Source organism: Corapipo altera, unplaced genomic scaffold (genome assembly GCF_003945725.1).
Source record: "Corapipo altera isolate COAL_440 unplaced genomic scaffold, ASM394572v1 67, whole genome shotgun sequence".
Classification (NCBI taxonomy): Eukaryota; Metazoa; Chordata; class Aves; order Passeriformes; family Pipridae; genus Corapipo; species Corapipo altera.
This window is the reverse complement of record NW_020884906.1, coordinates 6,052,879-6,074,216: the sequence shown is the minus strand read 5'-3', so window position 1 is coordinate 6,074,216 and position 21,338 is coordinate 6,052,879. Positions and strand designations below refer to the sequence as shown.

The 21,338-nt window shown below is 45.5% G+C and overlaps 1 protein-coding gene across 8 annotated transcripts in view; it reads left to right on the top strand.

Moving 5' to 3' along the window:
- KDM2B (lysine demethylase 2B) overlaps window positions 1-21,338 on the top strand; it is a 116,424-nt gene that overhangs the window by 26,828 nt on the left and 68,258 nt on the right. For 6 of the 8 annotated variants that reach the window (XM_027651969.1, XM_027651972.1, XM_027651966.1 and 3 more), the window contains 4 exons: window positions 5,904-6,082; window positions 8,728-8,834; window positions 18,166-18,259; window positions 19,094-19,247. In XM_027651969.1, the coding sequence (XP_027507770.1) occupies window positions 5,904-6,082; window positions 8,728-8,834; window positions 18,166-18,259; window positions 19,094-19,247 (534 nt within the window). Of the gene's footprint in view, window positions 1-5,903; window positions 6,083-8,727; window positions 8,835-14,589; window positions 14,847-17,384; window positions 17,395-18,165; window positions 18,260-19,093; window positions 19,248-21,338 lie in introns of those variants that run through there. The other 2 variants (XM_027651970.1, XM_027651971.1) reach the window with 2 other exon arrangements.

Sequence of the window (21,338 nt, the reverse complement as noted above, 5' to 3'; positions counted from 1 at the left end):
CATCTCAAAGCCTCTGTCTACAGGTGGATTTAAAGATGAATTGTCCATGGGGGAAATTAAGCAGAACAGATATTTTAGAATAACTGTTCTTCTGCAATAACCATCCTCTGCTTTAGCTCACCCAAACTAGAAATGAGCTGTCTTATTCTGGAGGAATAGCACCCAAAATCCTAAATAATTTATGTTAGTTGTTATGCTTTAGTGTCATAATTTACCTTAGACCAAAATGACCTTCAAGTGTAGTGCTTTATCCTAAAAATATATATTAATATCAGCCTGTTTTGAAGGTCTGGTGTAATCACAGCTGCGTATTTTTTCCCAGGTCCTCATTAAACCGTGGGTATGAGATGTGGGGGGGTGTTGCCAACCCTCTGACACCTTTAAATGCCAGTGTAGACCAGAGAGGACTTGCAAGATTGCTGGTGTCATGCACATGTTTAGTGCTAACCTGAATGGTAGTTGAAGGTCTTTTTCAATTCCCTAATTGCCAAATATCAGGGAAATCAAGGCCATAGGGTTCCTCCTTATATGCTGATGATGAGGCTTTAGAGGGGAGAAAAGCAGCCTAAGGGAAGAGGCAGTGGTTCCCTCCCAGTTCTGGCTGTTCCACCCCTGCTGGGGTTGTGCTGGTCCTTCTCCTGGTCCAGCTTTTTGTGTGCCCAGCTCCTCAGTGAGCTGGTGCAGTTCACACTACCAGCAGAAAACTAGAAAACCAGAAAAAAGGAAAATTCTATCATGATATCTCAATAATTTACCTGCCCCAAAGTCAGAGGAGTGCAAGGGCCAAAGCCAGAGAAGGTCAGAGCTGCACAGCCAGAACGAGGGGCTGAGACCTTCGAGGACCTGGGAACTTTGGAATCATCTCAGGCATCTCCCCAAAACTCTCCTGGATGGAAGGAGTGCTCCATCCCTGGGAGCTGGGCTGGGCCACAGCCTGGGCTCTGTCACCCTTGCCAGATGCCCCAGGCACAGCCAAGCTCTTCTTCCCACCATTTGATGGTGCTGGTGGAGCAGAAAGAGGCAAGTATGGCTTGAACATACAGTGTCAATGAGGCCATAAAAAACTAAACTGGCCTTTCCTTGTGGGGTGTGGTGCTGCCAGAGGCACTTCCCTAAAAATAAAAAGAGAATGGATTGCACTGATCCAATCAATGCTCCTTTGTACTTGTGTTTGGGAAAATTAGGAACTCAGCCATTGCCAGATTAACAGGTCACTTAACAAAATCATTTAACTCCTGTAGGATTCTTAGTATGCAAAGATGGTCTTGATAGTGTAGAATACAGAGATACCAAAATTGTTTTAAACATTTTAACATTTAAACATTTTAAACATTTAAACATTTATTTCATTTTTATTAATGGCTCCTAACATGGGTTATTGTAATTTGGCAGCTTTATACCAAACGATAAAGCTGCAGAGGGGAAGGAGGAGAAGGTACCGGTAGTTTTCCATCTCCATAAGGAGGAGATTCTGTGACCCCACTGAAAAGGCTCCTGCTGGAAAGCCCTGGCCGAGGGGGAGAGGAGGAAAGGCTCAGAGCACTGCAAAGCAGGGATGGATTCCTCGGGGATCCTTGTTTCCTGCTGGCCCTGGCTGTGCTGGGTGAGGTGTGGGGAGAGCTGGGTGCGATGTCCGAGCTGGGCTCGTTTCCCTTTGTTCTTCTGTGCCCTCTGGTGGCACTGGGAGCGATGGGATCGGGATGTGTCTCTTAAGTTGTTCTTACCCTGGCTCTGAAATGCAGGGAATGTCGGGAATAGCACTTGAGCAAGGACTTTCTGCTTGGATTCACATCCCTCCCTGTTAGCAGGGGATATCATAATAGTCTCCTGTGGGTAGCAGGAGAATGCATGCTTTCCGTCTCTGGGAGCTCCAGGGGGATTAACTGGGATGCAAGTCAAAGCCTTAGTCTTTAGGTACAATTAACCCAGTAGTGAAGCAAGCAGATTTCTTGAGGCTCTGCCAAAAATCCTGCTTTATAAACCAAGGATTTTTTTTTTCCTAGTAAGAAGCATAAAGATTAGAAAGGAGCAGTCCCTTGGCATTTGGGATTGGTTTCTGGTTGGTGATGCTACATTGTACCTTGAGCACAGATCTCAGTTCAGTCACAAAGGGTTAAAATAAGTCCCCAAGGTAGCTTTATCCTCTTAATGGACAGGCTTGGTAATCATTCTTACAGAAAGGACATTTCCTCTTTCCTCTGCCGTGGGGGAGTTGCACCTTTTCCTGCCGGTGCTGTGCTGGAGAAGAGACCACAGCCTAGAAAACACTGGTGTCATTTGCAGCTCTGATTCACACCTTCTGTGCATTCCTCATATTCCACTGCGTGGTTCATGTTTGCTTTGCTTCCACTGCTCCTAATATCCATGCTAAATCCACATCAAGGAAAAGATGGGCTAGTCTGGCAGCTTGGATAACCTGAAGCTGTTTGAGGTCAGGGCAGGGGAAGGCAGTGCTTCACCTTGTTAGAAATGGGAAATGGCAGCTGTTGTACCCCCGAGGAGATGATGAATGTCCCAGCATTTCCCATTCAATGTTCCCTCTCTGGCAAATTGTTACAAATATTCGATAGGGGAAGGAAAGTGGGGGTGCAAACTCTGCAGGGGAGATCAATGAGAGCTTTGCTGAATGACTTGGGAGCTGGAGCCCATCACTCCTGGAGTTTCTGGGGTGGGATGGGGAACTGTGATTTGTGAAAGTGTTTGCTGATGCCTGTGTAACCTGCATTCATGAAGCAGAGTTCTGATGAGGAGACAAGGTTTGCCTCAATGTTGTTCTTGAAGTATTTTTACCAAGAAGCCAAGAACAGAAAGGAGCAAATCTCTGTACTAAACCAACTTGTCCAGGATGGGCAGTGGGAGGCTGGGACTCTGCACAAGTTGTTTTTGCCCCAGGTGTTCATTTCTATGTAAAAAAATAATGATATTGCAGCATATAGGAATGTTGCACAAACCAATCTGTTAGGATCTTCAGAGCATCTTGGTCACTAGGCCTCCACATAAAGGGAACAGATATTATATATGCTATTCCCTCCCTTAATTTTAATGTGGATTTTACTGATGCATTGGCTGGAGTGATTTGATATGTTTTTAAGGTTTTAAGTGAAGCACAGCTCTTCTGTAGCTCTTCCTGGTGGCTTTTTCCATCTTACATCCCTGCAGCTGATTCTTCCCTCTCCTCCTTGCTGTTGTCTGTTCCCCTTGTCAAAGATGGTTCTAGCTTGTTTCTTAGTTACTGTCTTTGTGATCCTTTGGGAATCTTGTGCTCCATGAGCAAGCAGCAGTAGAGGAAGATGTTTCTTTAGGCTGTAAAATCCCTTACAGTGAACCCCAGCATCACCACTTTGCCTCTGAGTCACATCCTCTGCCAGAGAGGAAGCCTTGCCTCTTAATCCCATACTATAGGATTATATTGGAACTCACACTGAGTTACTTTGGAAAAACATCCAGGGAAGGCCAAGGGTGAGGTGGTGCATGGTGCACTGCAGCTTCCCATGTCAGCAGTAGGAGGTGCTCCTTGCCAGCTAGGGATACATGTGCCTGTTATCCATGTGCAGCTGAAGTCAGGAATATGATTGGTACCAGGGCAAGAGGCTGCCAGGGTCACGGGGATCCTGCTGGGACCTGGAGGGCTGCACCAGGCCCGAGGGGGATCCCTTCTTATAGGGCAGGCTGAGAGGATACCTAGGAACTAGTTAACAGAAATGGTAAAATGTGTGTTGGAGCTGTTCAGAAATCCAGCCTAACCTCAGATCTCTCAGCCTACCACTGCTTTTTGGAGCCTCTGTGTGCTTCTTTCCCTTGCTTTGGGTGATATTTTCTAACCTTGTCCCAGGAATAGGGGATAGAAGAAAGAGCTGAATCTTTTCAGGCCAAAGAGATAAAGCTGGCAGGAAGTCAGAACTACTCTGCAGTGGGCAGTGAACACCAAGCTCTGAACCTGTAATTATACATCTCAAATTTTGTGAGCAGTACTCCAGGAATCGTTATGTATGGGCTTGTTTGACAGTACTGTGGCTTAAGAGAAAAACATCCCCTCAAATTACTCTTTAATTTGGAAGTCAAGAGACTATCAATTCAAATCTTAAGCTCTTGTGCCTGTAATTGATAATCGTGCACATTTAACAAACCTGCTGTTGAACTGGGCCTCATACTCTTAATTCATCAGGTAACTGCTGATTTTTCCTTTGGAAAGGATAATTGAGAGGCTGTACAAGGTCACTTCCTGCAAAGCTGAGATCAAACCTAGGCTGTAATATGGCAGATCCCAGGCTCTGCCACACAGCCCTTCAAATTCAGTTTTTCAATATCTGTGTCCTTAACCCCTCTGGGCCGGAACCATTTCTTTGATCCCCAGCTCTGGAAGCAGAGATCAGGATGGCTTTTATTCAGGGGCTGTTTAACAGGACTTCATCCCAGTTGCTCACCTGTGGAGTTGAAAAAAGACCATTCTCCTGGAGAGTAAAGTTAACCCTTTAAAGAAACAACAAAACCAAACCAAATCAACCAACCAAACAAAAAATCGCCCAACCCAAGACTAGATTTCACATATGCTGGTTCAAACATGCAAATGCCAAATGTAAGGATTCTTGTGCTTTTTGACACATAACTAAACTCTCCCCATCCTGCCTCAAGGTGGCAACACTCTGTACAGTCCCAAGCCCAGCCTAAGGATGGGATCCTGTTCTCTGGCCTGGGAGTGAGGAGTTTGATGGGCCAGAGGGACTATTGCAGATTTACTCTATACATTTTTATTTTTGATTTCAGAGCTTTATGGTCTTGAGTTCCTTCGCAGAACCATTATCACATCTGTCACTGTCACTGCTAGCAGGGGCTAAGGATGTTTTTAGAGGAGCAAGGCAATCCAGGCTATCACTCTTGCTGAAATACTGCTCCCAAGCCCACGATAGGCCAGGTGTTGTAATTATTAATAATTTCCTGTAATGGTGCATATCAGCCTCCATTTTGTTTTAATGCAATTTATTTCGAGTTATTTCTTTGGCGCTGAAAATGGTTTTGGAGTGATTTTTTGGAAATGTTGCAAATTTGTTTGCTGGAATCCTTCTCTCCTGGAAATGAGACATGTCTCTCATGGGCTCCCGTCCACTCACACGCAAATGAACTGCTAATTAGGATGATGAAATTGCTGGGAGAGGTGAAACCTTCCAGTTGGCCGAAGAGAAGATTGTGGATTAATCTGTGTAAAGCTGAAGGCTCGACTAAAACTGCTGTTCAACATTCTGGTGCTAATGAGACTTGTATGTCTGCCACTTGAGGAGCTGAAAGTATGTCCTGTAGTTTCTGTTGAGACATCCAAAGTGGGGGCTCACTCCTCTGTGGCATTTAGTGCTTTCATCTCCACTGGTGGTGACTGGAATTGGGAATATTCAGCAATCTGTATAAGGTGTTCAGCAATTTACAGTAGCCAGTGATGCAAGGCAGTTTGCTCTTTATAGATAATTTTGGTACGTGAGTAAAAGCATCTTGAGAGACATATGGATATTTAGAAAATTGCAGTATGATTTGGAGAGCTATTTGTCTTGCCTGCCCCCTGCTACCACATTATATCACTTCTTCATAATTTTTAATGTACTTCTGCTCATGTCAATTCATGTAAAGGAGGAAACTGCTCTCTCCATCTCTGTGAAGCAAAGAGACACCAGGTGACCTGTTCGGTGTCACACTGGGTGAAAAGTCCAGTTCCAAGTTAGCTCCTTGTTCAGTGTGCTTGCTCAGGACCCGTGGAGGGGCTGATCCTGGTCTCTCATGCTCTAATACCAGTTTCCCCCCAGTTATTGAAAATTTATACATATCTATAAAATAATATACATATATATATGTGTATATATGTATATATATAAAAATAAAGCCCAGGCAGATGTTTTGAGACTCCTCTGTGTTTGCAGGAAGCCGCAGGATCGTGGATGTGATGGATGTGAACACGCAGAGAGGGGTTGAGATGAGCATGTCTCAGTTTGTGAGATACTACGAAACCCCAGAGGCCCAGCGGGAAAAGCTCTACAACGTCATCAGCCTGGAGTTCAGTCACACCAAGCTGGAGAACATTGTCAAGCGCCCCAACGTGGTAAGGGATGCTCTGTGGTGGGGTTTGTTTTCAGCATCTTCCCAGAAATAAGCCATGGAGTGGTTTATTTCATCCCCAAGCTGATGTGAAGTGCCTGGAACTCCTGTCCCTTTAGCATCAGGAGCTCATTTTCAGCCAAGTAGAAAGCTGGGCTCCTTGACAGTGGAACTTAATTTACTGGAATTAGGTACCTGATGAGCTGTTAATCATGCAATTTGCACAGATACACAGTTCCTCTCAAGGTATTTAGGGGAAATTCCATCCAGAATTAAGTACCTATCTATTGTTTTTCCTCCTCTAAGGAAGCTTAAACTGTCAGGAAGCTTGAATTCATTATGTATGAACCCTCCTATTAGCTAAGAAATGTTCAGGGGGCTCCAAAGGGAAAAAGTTGAAAACACAAGTATAAAATGTAGAAATCCAGATGTAATGAAATCAGCATAATCACTGCTATGTCAGAACTGGCAGGAAAGTAAGGGCATAGATTTGGCCATATTTTTAAAGGTAGAAGACTCCTGTGATTTTATTCCCAATAGAGTCACTGGCAGTGAAACTGGGCCCTTATTGGTAAAGATGATTCCAGGTGTCTATCAGGACACTCAGCAGAGAGTCTGGGCATCAGTCCTGGCTGATGAGGGAACAGAGGGACCCCTCAAAGCAGAACACTGCTGGGTGTTCGACGACATTTTATTTTATTTTCCTCCTGATTTTTAAGTCCTTTTCTAGTTACAGCAGCAGCTTTTTTGCTGGGGACATCTCTTGCCTATGCAGGCAATATAAACACCACACTTCTGCCTGAACAGATCAAAAATAGGTGGCAGTTCTAACTGCTGATTTGTCAAAGTAATTTTAACTTTTGTGTTCTGTTACACATAGATCACAGATCGAATACTAAACACATATTTAGAAGTTTATTCAGATTTTTGCTGTCGTTCAGACACTTAGTGGGCAATTTGAAAATGCTCTGGTGAGTTTCTGGTGTTCAGCTGATCCTGGTTTTCCCAAACTCATTGTGCTCAGCAAGCTTTTGAAACATCTGTGCAAATTTCCTGGGTGCTTAAAAATGAAAAATGCAGTTAGGTACCTGTTATCACATGTAAATGCACATTTCATAGCTGTTTAATATGGCCTGAGTGCACAATCATTTGTAAAACCAGGAATTTTTAGATCTCACTGGAAAAGAGATTTGCATTCCCATGGGAGTAGAAGAGAGGGTGTTGGGGAAGTCCAGCACATAAAGTCAGCTCCTAGTTGAATGCTATATTTGTCTAAGTGGTTCTCTTGAATTCTGCAGAGCTCTTTGAGCCCACTTAAGGCAGAAATACTTGATTCAGGTTCCCTGTTGTGTAAACTCTGGGTTGCAATATCCAGATGTGGGAATTATTTCAGAATCAGGGCAGTAACCATCAGTTTTGTTTTGACATACAATTGTGATATTCATGGAATGGGGCCTGTTTCTCCTGCACAATCTTATGCCTCTTCTCAAAGTACCTTGTCTTATCAACACTACCTGGTGCAGACAGTGAGAAAGGGCTCAGCCCCAGTGTGCAGGAGTGACACGTGTTAATTGCCCTATTGTGAAAATCCTCAGGGAACTGGAACAGTTGAGTTGACTCACACAAATAACATTTTTGGGTAGGCCTTCAAAGAGAATTAGCAGTCAGGAGGCCAAGTGGGGTGCTAACCACGGCTGAATTGGATCTCTCTGGTCTTGCTGCACACAGGCAGGGGACAGCTCTGTCACCAAGGCCTAGGACAGGTGTTGAGTCCTCCCTGACCCCCCACTGGAGGTTCAGTCCCACACGAGGTGTTCCTGAGCCACGCTGTGGCTGAGCACAGCACTGCAGCCTGCCAGGGGCTTCCCAAGGCGCCTCGTGCTTTCCCCTGTTTTGAAACCTGGCACATGTGACCCACTTGCATAACCAGAAGGGAGTGTTACAGATATGTAGCACAGGCTCCATCACAAACAGAGCAAGGAATGAGTCACAGGCTTGTCCTTGATGTGCCTGTGATGGACACGTCGCTGTCTGTGCTCCCACCCAGCTGTGCTTCCATGTCCCTGAGCTACTTCGCTTTCCAGCTCTTCCTCGTCTTGCAGGATGTTTCCAATTGCTTGGCTTCACTGTTTTCTCCTGCCCACACTCTCTAAAAGTTTGGCTTTTGAACAAAAACTTTGGTCAATTTTATACCCCAGCAGAACAATGAAGGAGTTCACAGCAGGAGATCATGTAATTACTCAAACCAGAATTTGGCCAGAACAATGGTGTTAATGTTCCTTGAAATGTAAGGTATTGGGATACTATAATCTCTTTTATATTTGCATTTTAATGTTTATAAATGGAATTTCTAGGCTGTTGGCTACAAAAATGCATTTGAATTCAGACAGAATAGGAGAGAAAGTGCTCACAGGTGCCCGTGGGACAGAATTTGCACCCAGGTAAACTGACTGCAAAACTCTCCTTCCTCTGGGTTGCAAAGGGCTGAGTTGTGGCGAGGAAGCAAGCTGAGTGCACAGGAATTTTGCTTAACAGCAAGGCTCTCCCTGTCTGTGAGCATCTGCTGCTGTCATGGGAGGAGTTTTAGCCAGCAGGAGTATGTCCTACTACATGTTCAGTAACTAACTGTTGATTCTGGTGGGCTTTCAGGTGGACTTAGTCGACTGGGTGGATAATATGTGGCCACAGCATTTGAAGGAGAGACAGACGGATGCTACCAATGCTATTTCAGAGATGAAATACCCCAAAGTGAAAAAGTAAGTCTGTTTAAGTCTTCAAAAATCTCTGCTCCTGACTGCCTTGATTAATTCCTTTTGCAGTTTGCTGAGTACAGTCCTCAACCAAATCCCTTTGAAAAGTGCACTTTTATTGTTCAGTTTTGAGCAACTCGGTTTTGAAAATGGCAGACTGACCTTAAATAGTAAATTCTCTGAAAGTGCTGCCCAAAGAAATCACTTCACAGGATGCAGAGATGTCACACAGAGTAGTCAGAGTCCTCCTGTAGGCTGGGCTCAGATCCTTCACAGGTCCTATGCCACTAGTGGCTGAGTAGTTATTAGCTGAGAGATGTTTTATGAAATGAACTTGAAGACTGTTTTCAATTAGGTGTGTGACTCCCCAGAAACTCTGCCACTGCCCTTCATGACAGTTTACTTTTCTGTTGATTTTTTCAACAGCAAGATCAAATATTGGACTGACTGCACAGGCTGTGTCTCATTTCAGAGGACCCGCTCAGGGCATGTTTGAGACCAAAAATGAGCAGTTTGTCCTGATTCTGCCTAGCTCAGCTCTAGCTTTTGGGCAAGCATAACCTCACCTCACTCTTTCTTCTGTTTGAATGTCTTTCTTGAAACTTTTCATATGATGTTTGGAAAAAGGAACTATTTGGAGGCCTCAAAATGTGCACTGTAAGTTTCATAGGAGTTAGTGCAGCTGAGATAGGGGTTCCTGTTAATGATGTAATGACCTGTATGGCTGATGAACACCAGGTAATCATGGAAGCCCTTCACTGCTGTTTCTGATTTAGAGGCATTTTTTATTGGGCAGACAAATGCTGGCAGCATCCCAGGCTCTGCTGTTGAACCGACCTCTGGTGTTCTGAAAATTGCTCAGGACTCTTTCCAAACTGTAAAATACACTGGTACTAACAGATACAAAGGAGTGTGCAGTCAGCAAGTGATACACAGCATTTACTCTTGTTCTCTGAAAATAAACATTCTGGAAGGTAAAGGTCTCCATAACAGAAGAGCCTCTGTGACAGGCATCATGGGAAGCCTGGTCCTACTGTATGCTCCAATGCCTGGTCCAGTGCTCAGCCCCATTGATTTAATGGGAACCTAAAGATACTCCATTATTTTGAAAGGATCAAACTGCTTGTTAGGGTAACTGGATATGGATTGGAGTGCCCCATTTCACATATGCATTTGAAAATGTCCTAAGTGACTTGCCTGAGGTCACACAATAAGCCAGTGGCAGAGCAGCACTTGCTTCCCAAGTGGTTAGTCATCTAAATAACTTTATTTATAATCTGCTAGAGCTAAAAAACCGAATCATGATTCAGGGCTTCAGGAATCATGGATTCTACAAGGTAAGAAGTAAAGAAAACAATCCCTTTCCTAGAGCAGGCACACTCTGCATGCTGAAAAACACGTAGCAAGTAAACAAAGCAAGGCAGAAATGGTTTAAAGGATAAGGTAGCAACATGACTAACAGATTTTAGCAGAAAAAGCAGAGTATGTGCTTGCAGTTCACTGCTTGCATCATGAAATGCCAGATGGTAGGTTTCAAAGAGATTTTAGAGATGTAGCAATTCAACAGATTTTGATGTGGAGTTTTTCCCGTGTGTGGAGGGTGGCCTGGGAGAGAAGAAGGAGATGCCTGATGAAGAAGCAGACACGGAGCCATTGAGGCTGCTGTCACTGGCAAAGGGAAGGTGGAGGTTGACAGCTTGATAAACTGGTAGATGTGATAGGTACAGGGAAGCTAAACAGTGAAGGATTGTGAGCACTTGAAATGTGACAATAGAGTTTGATGTGGGAAAAGGAGTTACCAGGTGTGAGTGGTAAAGGCGAGGGTGATGCAGCTGGAGTGATGAGGATGTTGCTAGTGAGCATCATCTCACAAAGACTAGAGAAGGATGATTTACAGCACTGTTAGCACAAACCCCTCATCAGTCTCAAGAAGCCACAAAGATAAAACCAGTAACAAACAGTGATAGTCTGGGAGCACAACAGAAGCTGTACCACATCAGGACAAAGATCTGTGCCTCTCAGTGACCTGTCTGCTGTTGGGTGCTGGCATTGATGCTCTGGGAGGAGTGTAAGAACAGTGTGAGCATAAAATGATGCCACCCCTAAAAATTATCTTCTGAGCTTCCACTGTCTGCAGTTCAGGCAGGGGCTGTCCTGAGGTGGAAGTGGTTTCTGTGTGCTTGGTGCCTCTCAAGAGATTTCTTTTGCCTGAACTTGTCCAGTTTAAAGGTGAACTCCTCGATATCAGCTTTCTCCATCTTTGGGAATTCAGACTGGCCCTTTCCTGTAGAGATACTAGTCCCAGCTATTGCTGTGAGTACCCGGAGGATATAAGCCCTTATTAAGGAGATCACATTCAGTTGCGGAGCTGCCACTTGTTCCATGCTGCCCATTCATTCTTTTATGTGAATTGTCAATATCCTTATGCTTTATTAATGACTGTTGTTGCTCGGGAATGGGATGGTTCCATTTCATTCTTGCTCTCAGCATTCCCACAATCCTGCGAGTTTGCAGTGTGCCATCCCCACCATTAACGTGTTCCCTACAAACACAAAGCGCTCCAGCGAGAGCGCTGCGGTTTCGCAGACACAGATGGCACTACCAGACACAAATGTCTGTCTTGGCTCCTGCACGTCGAGTTCCGTGCTGGGAGTGAAGTTAGAGAACGCTCCATCTGCTGCGCTGCCTCGGTTACCAGGAGCCCTGTGTGCGCTGGAGCCCGCCCTGCCTTCCACTTGGACCTGCACCATTAACTTTTAAAAAAAAAAACCCTCTGGGTGATGAGGTTATTTTTCTGTCTGTAGGTAAGTGACTGCTTACCTCACAGGAGCCCGAATTAAGTGGAGAAACGGTTTATGTCAAAAAAACTTTCCAAGTACTACCTCATAAGCAGTAAGGCAACGTGAGAAATGAAGAGGATGGCTTGCTGAGGTGGAAGTGTGGCAAACTTCAAACTGGTATAAGCTGGCATTGCCCCTGCAGTGACAGTCCTGTGCCCACACTGTCCCATCCCCATTGCTAAAACACGTTGTGCAGCTGCAGAGCAAAGTGGACTGGGGACTGCTCTGGCTGAAAACTGACTCAGAAATACACAAAAATTGGTTAGTTTTCAGGCCACCCAAACCACCACATGGCTGCATAAATGCTTATGCCAACAGAAGGGCAGTGCAGAAGTGTGAAAAAAAATATAGTAGTGGGATCACTCCACCAGGTGACACCGGGTGAGCAGAGCGAGCAGCTCACTGCTGCCAAGGAAACCTGTTTCTTCCTCCCCTCTCTCACATTCTGGGGTGCAAGTTGCTGAGAAGAGCCTTGCAGACATGAGACTCTGGATGAGAGTGGGAACATGCTGTGTAACCAGGAGCCAGGGCAGCAGGAAAAGGCAGTGCTGTTGTAACATCAGCTTTTAGGTGCAGAAGCTTGTTATAGCACCATAACCATTTTTAGGTAGATCAAAACAAGCTCAGATTTAGTTTTCTGTTTAAATTCACCCAGGACTGAAGCAATCTGGATACGGCTGAACCCAAAACAACAACAAAAAAAGTACTAATTTGATTTTTCATTTATCAAAGGAAATAGCCCTGCTGAAATTATTATCCTCTTTATTAGGTTTTGTGTTTGTAGCCTTGCAAGATTATTTGCAATACAGTGGCAGTGAAAATAGCTATGGTGCAGGACTTGATGACTGTAAAAACAGTAACAGGCACTTCTAAGAACTTGATGTTTGTGCTAGGGAATGAATGAAAATGAAAGCTTAGTCACTACAACACGCTTTTTGCCTTCAAAATTCTTATTATTACTTTAAATATCTAAGCACTTTTATAATAGGTCTTTATATTGCTGCTCTCCTTCAACTGAGGATGTGGTATCTTGTGTGAAACATCTACCTGTTCTCAAAAGGATGCTCTTCTGTTAGCATGTCCTCAGCCCTATTTTCCCTCTCCCAGACTGTTATTCAGCCACCCATTCCTTTCTATTCATTCCTTTACCAAGTAGGGATGGATTTAAACAGATGCTAAAATGCTCTGCTGAGCTGTGGTCTAATTAGAAGCCGAGGGTGAGCCTCTGGAGACAGCGACTGCCCTTTGAATCCAGGGAGCTCACAGGTCCCCCAACACCCTGGTTTATGCACGTGAGAGACTGGTGTGCACTTTGTATGTAATTTGTGAACTGCTTTTGATATAAAACTGCTCTATAAGTACAATTCAGTGCAAAAAATCAGACCAACAAGTACGAGTTCTCATTAAGGCTTTCCAAGCTCACAAAGTAAATAAAATAGGATGTCTTCACATCATTGCATTTGTGTCAAATCCTCCTTTGTGTAGAGATTGGAGGACTTGCAGCCTCACACATGTAACTCAAATAATCACTAGCGTTTAAAAGAGTTTGTGGTGAGTCTGGAGCTGAACAGCCATGCCACAGGAGGGAGAGTGAGTCCTGCTTTCACAGACACCAAAATGCTGTTCCAGGGGCACATGGGCCTGACTCGCTGTGAACTGGCAGCTTGGTTCATTTCCCTGTGGTGGTGGATGCCTCCTCAGAAATTTAAGCGTCAAAAAAAAAAAAAAAAAGAAAGAAAAAAAAAAAAAAAAGGAGGCCTCTTCATTCTTAAACTTCAAAGGTAACAACCTTCCATCTCTCGTTGTCACACTTTACTGCCTGGCATGGAGGGTAGCTGGGCGCCGTGCTGCTGACCATCTTCGCGGGCTGTCAGTGCCAAAATCTGGCGGCTGGAGGTCAGTCTGTCCCTGTGAGCCCACCCCGCACACTCTCGGTGTTCCACCTGGGCTGGGACCCGGCAAGGGCGGGACGAGGGAAGTGTTGTCACACACTTCGGCCCCAGTGTGGTCTCTGAGGGTGATTTGCAGTCGCTTCACAAACTCCTCCGTGCATGGCAGAAAACAAACTTCTCTTATCTCGGATGTTGTTTCTGTGCGACTGAGTCGGATCGTAACCCCCTCGGGGCAGGAGCCGGGCCTTTCATGTCCGTTTGAAGTGCCCGGTGCGCGCACGGGGTGTGGTGATCGCGGTGTGGGGTTGTTGGGGTTGTTTTCGCCCGGGCTGAGAGCGCTGGGTATCGCTGCCCAGGAGGGAGACGGGGGCGGAGGTCGGTCCCGGTGGGCACGGCACGGGTCCGAGGGGCCTTCCACGGGCAGGGCCGGCCCGGCTGCCACGGGTGGGTGCTTGGGGGGCCTCTATGAGGGGAGAGCCCGGGTTCTTCATCCCTGACGGGCGAGCCGGGGCCCTCTGTGAGGATAAGCCGGGGGGCTCATCCCCGAGGAGATGCTGGGGCTCATCCCCGCTGGGGCGCATCCCAGAGGAGAAGCCGGGTTCATCCCCGAGAATATGCTGGGGCTCATCCCCGCGGGAGCAGCCGGGGCTCATCCCTGAGAAGCCGGGTTCATCCCTGAGGAGCAGCCTGGCCCTCCCGGCAGTGGCGGGGCCGGTCTCTCCCCGGTGAGCCGGGGGTGGGAGCGGCAGCCGGGCCGGTGCCTCTCGGGTGACAATGGTTTCTTTTGTCTTGCGGCGCAATTTGTGGCTTCCAGTTGCAGGGCCCCAGTGTGGGAGCGCTGTCGGTGCGGGCCGAGGCGCCCCGAGGTAGCTTTTGTTCCTGCCGTCTCCTTCCAGCTCCCGCGCCCAGGCCCGGGAGAAGGGGCCCCGCGGTGCCGGGATGCTGCCGGGGGCCGCCCTCCTCCCACCGCCGGGAGCGTCCCTCCCGCGCGGGGATGAGGAGCCAGGCCCGCGCCTTTCCCCGCGCTGGCACTTGCAGTTGGCTCATGGGTCTGTGGTATTCGGTTTCAGGCTCAGGGATTTCAACCAGCCGGCGCTGCTCCTGGGAGGAAGGAAGAGTGAGCTATACTTTTCTCATTGGCCCGAACAAAAAACAGAAGCCTCTGCTGGGGTTTGGGAGTGGTTTATGGGCTGAGCTCAGTGGCAGGGGAGCCCTCGCAATGCCAGAGGGAATAGAGCCGTATGGTGCGCGGTGCCTATTGCGGGAGAGAAGGAGCTGAGCTCAGGGTAATGCTGCTGCCTGTGCGTCCGCTCGCGTCTCCCCGAGCCCATGTGCATGATCGCTGCCCGCCCTGCCCGGCCGTGCCTTCGCATCCCGGCGCGGCTCTCGCTGTCTTTGTTTCTCTGTTTGCTTGCGGGTTTGTAGCGATGCGTGGCGAGTGCATTGTGGGTTTGCCTGGGAGTGTGGTCTCTGCGCTGGCTTATGGAGCGGTGTCTGTGTTGTTTCTGTGTTCCCAGCTCGCTGTGTTTGCTTAGTGGTTTAGCTTCGTTTGTATCATCTCCCTCTCTCTCTCTCTTTTTTTTTTTTTTTTTGGATCTCTGTGTTTGTTCTTCCCCGTGAGTTTGCAGGTTACTCCATATTTCTTCGCATCATTTCTCTAACAAATTTCCCCAGATGTTTGGGGGGTTTTTTTGGGGGGAGCGGGGGGGGAAGTTCTCCATTTCCCCACACCACAAATCCTTCTTTCAAAATAACAATACATTAAATCAAACAATTTCAGCCTTGTGGAGAACATAAACCAAACTCTTCAGTGGGGAAGGGAAGCTCCCCCACAACAGATTACAAGCAGCTGCATGTTTTAAAACCCTGACTGAGGCTGTGCAGGGAGATAAAGTGGAGTGGGCAGGGATTGGATGTGGTAGCAGTTGTGAAAATATTAAAGTTGGGGCATCTTTTGCGTCACCTGTGTTTTCAGGGTGTAACTCTGATCAGGTTGTGTCCCCATGCCCAATGTGGGATTGTGTTCCTGTACCCACTGTACCTGCTTGGCCCAGAGCTCTGTGACCACAGCACACAGTGGGATGTAGTTCCTAGATTTCTTTCAACATGGAAGCTGTGATATGGTTTTTTTTTTTTCCTTTCTTTTTTTTTTTTATTATTCTTTTTATGGAGAACCCCAAAAAGTTGAGTCGTCCCCCAAATTAGCAGCTGCTGGTGACGAGAAGCCGCTGGCTGAGGCTGGAGCAGAGCAGTGCCTGAGATTAGCTGTGGCATGGAGCTGTGCTGGGACCATGTGACTGCGGTGTACATTGGAAGAGGAAGCTGTAGAGGTCAATGCAAAGGCATTGTGCCAGACTCTGGCAACCAGGGGAGTGCTGGATGGCGGAAGATCCTCCCGCAGGCTCCTGAGCCGCCCGGGAGCTGCTGGGCTGGGACAAAAGCAGGCCTGGGAGATTAACAGCAGAATTAAGGCATGGCTCGCTTGTGGATGGAAGGAAAAACTGGTTTATTTTCCAAAGGCTTTGTAGGTTTTTCTTAATCACCATATGTGGTTCTTTCACTAAAACCATCTTTATTGGTAATTGTGTTTAGAGGAGTTTCAAGAAAACAGAGGCAGAATGAGGGGAAACAAGGGCAAGAAAGAGTTGAGTGTTCACACTTATACCTGCCTTGGTGTTTTCTCACAAAACTAAATTTTAAGTGCGTTGATTTGATGGGATTCAATCCTGTTATTTCCTCTCTGAACACAAGCAGATCGACTGCTACAGGTTTAGATTGTTGACTACTGAGGAATAACTAAAACCAGCTAATGCTCAGGCCATGTTTGCTCTTTCAGAATATCTTAATTCAACGGGTGATTGTTGGTAGAAAAATTGTCTAGAAAATTTTTGTTAGTGTGATATATTTTACAACTGACCTTTTGGAAACTGAAAATAATTGACTCCATAAGGATTTGAATTTTTTTACTTTAAAACAACATGAATCTCTAATACTCAGCACTGCCCACAAACTGAGAATTACTATGCTAATTTTTTCTTTTCCTTAATGAGCAATAATTATTCAATCTGTGACTTTTTGCAGTTTGGCTGGAAGAAAGGCAACTTCCTTTCTGGGCTTCTTTTATTGTTTTTAAATTCTATCTGACTTGTAATCAACAACATCTTGGTAGAGAAAACATAAAAGGAGAAATTAAAAAAAAAAAAGTGTTTGGGAGGGAAGGACTCATATTTTGAAATGGAGCATATTGAGAGTGTAGACAGCTTCTTGGCTAGCTGTGATTTTTGAAGCATCTGAAATACCCCAGGGGCAGCAAAAGCTTCTTCCTGCTTCTGAAGGATTAGGAAAAAAATTAAAAAAATTCCAGAGTGGGCAAGAGGAGAGACGTGTAATTGCACAAGGAGAGGTTTTAATTGTGAGATGAAGGCGCAGGACCTTTTTTGAAGCGCACAAATTGACTGTCTTCATGACAGCATTGCGTATCATTCTGTCAACTCCGGCTCGGGATGTGGTTGCTAGGCAGCGGCTCTTATGGACCCAGAGTGGCTCTGATTTGCCAGCCTTCTGCAGACACATGGTAAGGTCCTTCCCAGCCTATCATCTACAGGGACTTCTGCACGCCGGCTGCATACTGCTGAGCTTCTCCTACCTGCCTGTGAGCAGAAAAAGACACACTTAAATGAAACGCCTTTTTCTTTCTTTTTTTTTTGTTCCAAATCCCGTTCCGGTGATGTTTCTATAACTCCCCTTAAAAACCAAAGCAAAGCAAAGCAAAAAAAAAAAAAAAAAAAAAAAAAAAAAAAAGCCATGAAACGGAGACCGGAACAAGGAAAAGAGGTTAGTGGGTTAAGTGGTGTGTGTTTCCTGCGTTTGCAAAGGTGCCTACAGTGAGGAGGGCGGCTGTGATTCGGCCATTAGTTACAGATGGTGGCTGGAGCCTGGAGATTCCTGCAGCCAGAACACAGCTCTTGTGTCTTTTTCCAGCACTGCCGACTTTATACTGCTCAAAACCTGTATCCAGACGGCATAAAAAATAGTGGATTTGATCCTTAGTGTTGCTGCCAGCTGGGTCCTTTATGTATTTTGATGCCGAAATGCCTAGAAATGTGAACAAAAAGGAGTTAGTTTGCCAAACGAGGTTTCTGTCCCCCAGTCCTTGCAAAAATGGCATGAGTGGCAAGTAGGTAAAGAACATTCAGGAGGATTTATAGGCAAATTAGATTTTTCAAAACTTTGCTCTTTGAAGCAATCTGTGTACAACTCTTGGTGCAGGTTGTGTCTCTCGAGCGGTGACGGAGAGCATTAAACAGATCACCCCGGGGACTGGCAGTGGCATAAGAAATATTTCTGAACAGCCTCACTTTTAATGTTTTTCCATTCCTTAACTCTGAAGGCTTTCGTTCCTCTCGTATGAACAGCAAACTCAGACGTGGAGATTCGCGTTTTTCAGCAGAAACCTCGTTAGATTCACGAGACAAATCACTGTACTATAAATGCAGAAACTTAATTGGTGGAAGCAGCACTGCACACACAGTTAACCTCTGCAAATCAAGACGTGAAAAATACTGTTTCAGACTGATTCATTTTTGTCCTTCACTCTGCTTGCAGGTACTGTTTGATGAGTGTGAAAGGATGCTTCACTGATTTTCATATTGATTTTGGTGGCACTTCAGTGTGGTATCACGTTTTCCGTGGGGGGAAGGTAGGTGAACCTTATTTGATATTTGTTTTTATTTGTCGGTGCCTCTTATGGAGGGGAAGGGTTGTTTTCTCTTTATTTCTTCTTTTTTTCTCAGTCTGTTTCAGCAGCTGTGTTGATACACACAGAGTTTGCTGAACTAGAAGGACGTCACTCACCGTTATGAAACAAATGAGTGATTTATTTGAAATACTAAATGTGTTATTTGTGTTGGTGGTGCTTTTGCTGTGTGGTCCAGAAGTGTCTTGCAGCAAGATGTACCCTTGCTGGGTCAGAGTGCCCTCACAAGTCTCCTTCTGTAGCTAGAGCTTCTGTTCCTTTCAGAATTCCATGTTCCTGTAATGTGCACAGGCACAATATGCCAGAACTGAAATATTACAGGATGCAGTAGTGTTTAAATACACAGTGTGTATGGCTACATTCACATCTTCTCTGCTTTAGGATGTTTTCCCCAATTGTAGTATAGACAGTGTATGGTGGGAACTAAAATAAATCTGTGGTGCAGATCCTGTAGTCCAGTGAAGTACTATCTCTGTAGTCCAGTGAAGCTGTACTGTACCAACACACTGTTTTGACCTGCAGGTAAACCCCAGGCATCTTCTGAGTGAGATGTTTCTGGAAGAGAGATGACAACTGACAGTTATCCAGTCACTTCCACAACATGGACTAATTGCTGCTGCTGCTGTCTGTGTGTGCCTCTGTGTACAACACCTGGAAAACCAGGGTTTTATGCAGAAAGTGGCTCATTTGTCTAACACAGGATAACCTTGGTGGGATCTCTTGGCTATTTGTTTTTGTTGACTGTTGGTAATAGTTAAATTTTCATTTTATTTTTAGATCTTCTGGCTGATTCCGCCCACTCTGCAGAATCTAGAACTTTATGAAGAATGGGTTCTCTCAGGAAAGCAGAGTGATATCTTCCTGGGAGACAGGGTGGAACGGTGCCAAAGAATTGAGCTGAAACAAGGCTACACGTTCTTCATTCCTTCAGGTATCTCTTGGGAACTAACTTTCTGGAATCACTGGGGTTGTGTTTGGCTAACAGTTCTCTGTAAAACAATTCTTCACACCTAAACCCTGTACTGACCTCCTTATTAGCTGTGGCAGAAGGAGGGCTAAGGACTGAATGCACTTAATTTTCCAGATATTAAGACTTATGGAAAATGTGCTGTGAGGAATCTGTGCAGTGATCACTTGTGCAGTACTAGGGGAGAGAGGACTTGGGCCTCTGGGGCTGTCAGTGCACAACTCCTCCCCAGAGTCGTACTGACTGCAGTTGGAAGCTTGCTGGGAAAGATGTTTTCCTCTTTTTGTGGTCTCTCCTGGCAGGTTTCACCTGCAGTTCAGTAACTGGCTTCTTTGCCTCTATTTGTGACCAGAGGTGGGTCTCGATTCCCTGATGGAACTCTAGGGAGATTCCAGTCCTTGGAAGAGCAGGTGCTGTGCTCCCTCAGGGTTGCTTCTTGGGGAAACAGTTTTATTGTTACAACTCTTCAGATTTCTGTTGATGGAGATTGTGCTGAACCTGGAAATCTTCCAGCAGCCCAGCCACCCTCAGTTTTACACTCCTGCCCACCTCAGTAGCTGTGTTGCATGATCCAGGCTCATCTTGCAAAGCCACCAAATAATTGCTGTTTTGAAGGCTGGTGGCTTCAGCCCTTTCTGCTCCTGCCTAAATTGGATTAATGATGGTGGAATGTGTAACACTTCTCATTTAAGATGATATCAGACTTTGCTTTCCTTGACTGTTATGGGGCCATAAGTTTGTTTTATAATGATTTAACACATTGCCTCCGTCTAGTGGATCTTACAGGGAGATAAGTATAGGTAGACTTTCTACATGACAGAAAGACAGGTTGGTAGTTTTTCAGCTCTAGGATTAATTACTCTGTGGAGATAGGATTATTATTTTTTAGCCTTAAAAACAGTACAGGTCATGCAGAGACAGTGACAATGTTCTTCCCAGCTGGGGAGCACTGCTGGGATCAGTCGAAGGCCACAAATGTGCACATTTGTAAGTATTTGGTAAGAATCAGCCTGGGACTGACAGGCAAAATGACTTTGAGGGTGGAGGAGTTAATCCATTAAAGGAATTAGATCTTCCCTTGGAACAGGTCAGAATGTGCTGTTACTGTTTGAACTGGGTGTTTGAGTGTGGCTGTGCTGTTTGTTCAGATCCCATTACTGCATCTTTGTATTTATCTTCATCCTCCTGTGAAAAGGCTTCTCCAAATAAGACTTTCTGCATGTCAGTTTAGTCATGCTCAGCAGCTGGAATACTGCAGGTTGTGGGAGCTTGGACAGGACACAGCTGTAACATGGTGGCTGACACAAAGTGATTCCAAATGGGTTTTTGACAGTAGTTTCTGTTTTCTTAGGAAAACCCCAAGTACAGAAATGCCAACACCTCAGACATTTTAGGCTCTGTGCCACATTTGAAAAGCATTTATAAATAATTTCTGTCTAAGCACCTCATAGATTCAAGGGTTTTTGCTCTGCTGTACTTTGTTCAGAAAACTTACTTGCAAATCTCTTATTTATGTGAAAGAGCATTATTTCTGTCTCTGTTTTAAGAGTATGGAAATGCCTAATTAAAGGCTGTTCCAGGTCAGTGAGTTGAGCACAGCTGTGTAAAACAGGTCAGTTCCTATGACCTCTTTGCTCTGGTTTGTGCACATACCATGTTAGTTAATGTTTGGAAGTGTTTTTTATGTGCTTTAGAAGTGTTCACAGTGTTTAGGTTCTGTTTATTGGTGTCTGTAAAACCAGTGTGTCCCATATTTTCAGTTGAGCCTGATAAACTCCTGACCAGCCTCAACTCATCCACAAGGAAATACCTTCTAATTGCAGGTTTAGTTACAGGAAGTGTAGAGGAATTAGTGCTCAGCTGGACTGTGAATGAAGAACATTTCAGAAAAGGACTGAAATATATCCTGCTCCGCTTCTGTTCTCGAGTAATTTTTGGGAGTGGTCATAGAAATGATATTGTACCACAGCAGTGTGAGGATGGAGTAGTCAGAGAAGACTGTAGGAAGACCTGTGGGGGAGTGAGAGATCAGAGGCTCGTGGGAAATGGAAGGTT